General features: G+C 40.3%; 1 protein-coding gene across 1 annotated transcript; it reads left to right on the forward strand.

Annotated features, from left to right (window-relative positions):
• Positions 1–4,156: 4,156 nt before the first annotated feature.
• LOC123949364 (olfactory receptor 52Z1-like) lies at positions 4,157–5,128 on the forward strand. Its single transcript, XM_046016782.1, has one exon. The coding sequence runs from the start codon at positions 4,157–4,159 to the stop codon at positions 5,126–5,128; it is 972 nt and encodes a 323-aa protein (XP_045872738.1).
• Positions 5,129–6,000: the final 872 nt, after the last annotated feature.

The raw sequence follows: 6,000 nt of genomic DNA on the forward strand, positions 1-6,000 counted from the left end.
AGCTTTTCAGAAATATTGTGTCCAAATGTTGGAATAGGAATTCAGAAAGCTTAATAACCAAGAGAGAGAAGAGTAGTGTAAATGTCAGTGATAGAGAAAAGACAAAAATGTTTTATACATACATGTATGAAAGCATTCTCTGAAAAGTAATAAGAGCAAAACCAAACAATAAAACAAAACTGGAACTAAGTTTGTAATTATAACTTGGTCAAAAAACACAGATAATCCCAATGCATTTATAGAAGAGTTATAAAGACCAAGAAAGTTTAAAAAGAAAAAAAAAAGTCCAGCAGAGAACAAAATAAAAAGCTACATAGAAATCCAAATAAACTGGGCGATGGACATTAAGGAACACTACACCTGAAACTACTGATATACTATATTTGTCTAAATTGAATTTAAATTAAAAAATCCAAATAAAAATCTCTATAGTTGCTAATGACACTTCTTGACCCCTCTGATGCTAACTCTACCATGTGACCCATGGAAGAGAGAGAAATCCAAGGAGCCTTAAAATGTTAGGTAAATAAGATGCCAGAATTCAGTATTAGCAGCCTTCTAAAAAGCAAACAATGCTTCCACATGTGGCCTTGACCATCTCCATTTGCAGATGGCTCCATGGGAACAGGCTGTGACGGCACTAGCAGGAGTCTCTGACACACAAAGGAGAAGTGCACATTTAATGGCAAGTGTGTGTTAACCTGGGTGTGCGAGAGTGCTGTGCAGAAGACAACCTGCACATGGGGTACATGGAAAGGATGGAGTTAGGGTGGTTCTCCCTGAGGTCAGCCTGGGCCCTCTCCTTCCAGGAGTGAGTGAAATTCAGTCCTCTGGGTGTGACAATCTTGAGCCCGAGAGATGCCCAGAGGAGGTATAAATACCCAGTTCCCCATTTCCTCACCATGTTGTAAATATTGTCTGGCTTTTCTTTTCTTTCTTTCTTTCTTTTTTTTTTTTTCCCACCCTACTAGTTAAATATCTTCAGGATCCTAGAAAGTACAGGTAAAAAGCTGATTTTTGCTTAGCTAGGACATTTTAAAAAAGACATCAGAAAAAAAGAAAGGAAAGGGAAGGGAAGGGAAGGGAAAGGAAGGGGAAGAAATCTTAGGAAACCACAGAAGCAGCTCAGGATTCCTAGAGCTTGATCATCTTGCATTTCTCTCATGCCTGATCCCTGAGGTACTGTGTGGCTGTGACTCGACTGCCTGGGTAATTGTAGTAGTGACGCTTGGGCTATCTTCCTAAATGGATTGTCTGCAAAGAGCACAAGTATATATTTTTTTCTGAATATGTTTATGCACTGGTTGTTTATCTTTGATATGTGACTCTGAATGTTGGGCATTCGTGCACCAAATTTGTAGTAAGGTCCAGTAATGGGATTGGGCTCAGGAGATAAACAAGCCTAATAGTTAAAGACCATGTATATGTGTCTATACACAAACCCATGCATGCCTTTTTTCCAAAGAGTTCATTGGATATTCACCATATAGCAGGTGCTGAGCTTAGCACAGAGTAAGAAGCTGAGGCACCCTATACAACAATGATGTTAACATTAGCGCTCGGGCAAGAATAAAACTCCGTTTCTAAGTCTATTACATTCCCTGTGCTGAACTGCCTACACCTTATAAAACTAACATGACGGATTAGAGGTGAAAATTACGGTGGGTGTCGTGTGTCTAGTGTGAGATGGTATGTCTTGACCTATGTGATTACTCTAAAACAGTCCCATCCTTGTCCAGTGAAGCATAAGCCTGTTGTCCGAAAACGTGAACTTAGTTCACAGTAACAATGATTTTGATCTTAATGATGGCAATTTTGGAAGTGCCCTAATTTCATCCATGGCACGGATAAAAATGTGTCTGATTTATGTCACAGCCATCTTTAAATACTATGTTCAGAATTTACTCACTTTTTAATTGATATTTATTTTAGGTATTTTATATATGAAGATTAAGCTTTGAATTAAGATTTTTTAATGATAATGCATTGAGAATTAGTCTCACCCAGTATTTAAATCTAATCTATGAGCCCAGAGTTACACTGTCCCTACTCGCCACACACTGCCTCCATGCATGCATCTATGATTCAGTCAGAATAGGCCAATAGGAATATTGGGAAGAAGTGTTTCAGGGAGCCCCAAAGCTATAAGTTAGGTAGCTGCTGGTAATAATGCTTTGCCCAAACAAAACCAAATAAGATAAACCAGATCACTGGTGTCCCAAAAGATCAGAAGAACATCTGCAAAATTTGTTTTGTTTCTCTTCGACCTCTATTTCTGTGTTTCTTTCAACACTTAGACTCTCCTCTCCCCTATCCCTGATGTCATTATGAAAGCCTGCTCACTGCATATCCTGTCCCCATAACTGCACTTGACTCACATGAATGGCTCTGGCATAGGTCTGGGCTAGGCACACTCCCACATTAATCTTTTCTTTCGTGCTATGAACCCTGGTATCCCATTTAAAAGAAATTTTCAAAGATTAATTTTAGCTCTATGTGAAATGGTTAAACAATTGGTATATGTAATCAAAGTAGATAGAGACACTTAAGCATCTCAACATTTTCTTATAGTATTTTCAAAGAATCACATATCAATAAAGAAAGACCTAATGGGGTCACCATTTATGTATTATATATTCTAAACTCTATCAAAACACAAGGTCCAATGGACTACTGAGAAAAAACTAGTGGCTGCCTGAGGGGCAGGGGACAGAGATGGGTACAAGGGTGAAGGGTACTGGCAGATAGAAGCTTCCAGTTGTGGAATTAATAAGTCACAGCAATAAAAGGCAAACATAGGGAATATAGTAGTGGTATTGCAAAGGCATGGCATGGTGACCTACGAGAAGTATCCTTATGGCCAGTAGAACAAAGCATATAGACTTATCCAATCATGGTATGTGGTAGAGTGAAACTAATGGAATATTATATGAAATTATACTTCAATAAAAAAAAGAAAAAAAGAAATGTCATCCACACATTTCAATTCTATGACATGAAGTGCCAGAATATTGACCACTTAATGAAAAATAAAAGTGTATATGATAAAATGATAGTGTGCAATGATCTGACTACAGTGAAACCAAGGGATAAAAGGCAAACATCCCTTAAGTCCATATTCCTCTTCAGCAAATGCTGTCAACTAGCTTTTACTTGAGAATGGGGATTAGGGGAGGATGGAAACCACTTGTTGTCCACTTGTTTGCATCCATGTCTCTATCCCTAATTACATGTGCCTGCTTATGTGTGGACAACCCTCATATACACATCCCACTCCAATGTTACATCTCTGAGCCTGCTTTTCACTCAAGATTCCTCCTGCTTTTATCCACAACTTTTGGAAAGACAAAAAAAGAATAATCAGCAAATTACCCTCCTTCCCATCTATCTCATAATGTGAAACATTAATATTTGTATGCAGTTTAGGATTTTACTGTTCATCCTTTAATTTTAAGAAACATGTTGATTTGCAGACCAGAATCAGTGAATTATCTGTAGATCCTCAATGCCTGGCTTAGGCCTTAGAATCAGTTCAGTGGTCAATCAATGAAGAGGAGGGCCTATGGGTTATAATGCTGAGAATTTATTTTGGTAAAACCTTAGTCTCTCCTTCTCTTTGGAGAAGTGAGATCAACTTCACATGTATCTATTTTACTCAGAGATATCATCAGTGAAAATTTTGATGACATGTTTTTATATCTAGTGTTATTTCTATAGGCAGTATTGGATGGTGGCTGAGATCAAAGCTTTAAAATTTATGCTGTCTGGTTTTGAATCCATGGAACTTAGGTCAAGATTCTGAAAGTCTGTGGGATTTTTTTTTTATCTATCTGAATAATAATAGTATCCATATCAAGGATTATTGTAAAGTTCTTTTCAACAGTCTGTTGTGAAGATTTAATGAGCTGTATTTGTAATGTTCCATTAGACAGAGTAAGCACTTATTAAATGCTAACTATTTTTCTCAAGATATATTTTAATTCTTCCATGGGAAGAGTCAGATTTCAATTGTAGCCTAGTTAATACATCTTGCTATCCTCCCACAAAGAAGAATATATTGGGGGAAAAATCTGGTCAGACATCATTCCGCCTAATGGGGTGTTCCTCAATCATGACCCAGCCCTGTGGCTTTTATTAAAGGTACTAGGTCTGGAATATGCTGCCGCAGATGGCTCCCTCCTCTTATAACTACACCGGTCCCCAGGATATGTGTTATGTCCTGATTGGAATCCCAGGACTGGAAGATTTTCACACCTGGATCTCCATCCCTATCTGTTCCATGTATGTTTTGGCTGTGGTAGGCAACGTGTTCTTGATCTTCGTGATTGTGACTGAGCGCAGTCTCCATGAGCCCATGTATATCTTCCTTTCCATGCTGGCCTCGGCAGATGTGCTGCTCTCCACAGCCACAGCCCCCAAGATGCTGGCCATCTTCTGGTTCCAGTCCATGGATATATCCTTTGGTTGTTGTGTGTCCCAGATGTTCTTCATACATTTCATCTTTGTGGCAGAATCTGCTATTCTCCTGGCCATGGCATTTGACCGCTATGTGGCCATCTGTCACCCCCTGAGATACACCACAATCTTAACCTCTTCAGTCACTGGGAAGATTGGCATAGCAGCTATGGTCAGGAGCGTCATCATCTGCCTTCCATTCACCTTCCTGGTACACAGACTTAGGTATTGTGGGAGAAACATCATTCCCCATTCCTACTGTGAGCACATGGGCATTGCCAGACTGGCATGTGACAATATCCGGGTCAACATCATCTATGGGCTGACTGTGGCCCTGCTGTCTACAGGACTGGACATTGTGCTCATCATGATGTCTTACACCATGATCCTTTGCACAGTGTTTCAGATACCTTCCTGGGCTGCCAGGTTCAAGGCCCTCAACACATGTGCTTCCCACATCTGTGTCATCCTTATGTTCTATGCCCCAGCATTCTTTTCATTTTTTGCCCATCGTTTTGGGGGGGAAACCATCCCTCATCATGTCCACATCCTAGTAGCCAACCTCTATGTGGTGGTGCCCCCTATGCTAAACCCTATCATTTATGGGGTCAAGACCAAACAGATTCAAGACCGAGTAATTCTCCTTTACTCCTGCATCACCACATGTTGTTAAATGAAGACTAATGCCTAATGCTGGATATTTCTCAATAAAACACACACACTCACCCACATACACACCTACAATTTGAATGACTAATGGGGGGGCGCCTGGGTGGCTCAGTGTTTAAGCCTCTGCCTTCGGCTCGGGTCGTGATCCCAGGGTCCTGGGATCGAGCCCTGCATCGGGCTCTCTGCTCAGTGGGGAGCCTCTTTCTCCCTCTCTCTCTGCCTGCCTCTCTGCCTACTTGTGACCTCTCTCTCTGTCAAATAAATAAAAAAATAAAAATATGAATGACTAATGGGAATAAAGGAAGTCCATAAATAATCCTCAACACACATAAAAAAGGACAGTAAATGCCAAAGTTACCAATGTATTTCCCTAAAGCACTTGAAGACTTTGAAAAAAAAAAAAAAAGATATTCTGAATTCTCCTAGACATGCTATTATCTTGCATTGTAGCTTCTTCTTTTTTTTTTTTTAAAGATTTTATTTATTCATTTGACAGAGAGAGAGAAATCACAAGTAGGCAGAGAGGCAGGCAGAGAGAGAGGAAGGGAAGCAGGCTCCCTGCGGAGCAGAGAGCCCGATGCGGGGCTCGATCCCAGGACCCTGAGATCATGACCTGAGCCGAAGGCAGTGGCTTAATCCACTGAGCCACCCAGGCGCCCCAACATTGTAGCTTCTTCTTAAGCAAACATAAGAGAACTCTGAGTAAGGAGGAATATATTTTAGGATTCAACCTAAATGGAACTTTCTTGGGTAGAGCTGGGGAGTGAAAATGGTGATTTGCCTGGCTTTTGTAGAGACTGTTGAAATTTTGCTGAAATATGAACACTCCAGCAATCAGGAAACACTTGGGCCAGTAACACAAAGCCACTAAACTAA

This window comes from Meles meles, chromosome 8 (assembly GCF_922984935.1).
Source record: "Meles meles chromosome 8, mMelMel3.1 paternal haplotype, whole genome shotgun sequence".
Lineage (NCBI taxonomy): Eukaryota > Metazoa > Chordata > Mammalia > Carnivora > Mustelidae > Meles > Meles meles.

Coding starts and splice junctions, on each gene's coding strand:
- LOC123949364 (XM_046016782.1), top strand. CDS start 4,157: ATGCTGCCGCAGATGGCTCCCTCCTCTTATAACTACACCGGTCCCCAG.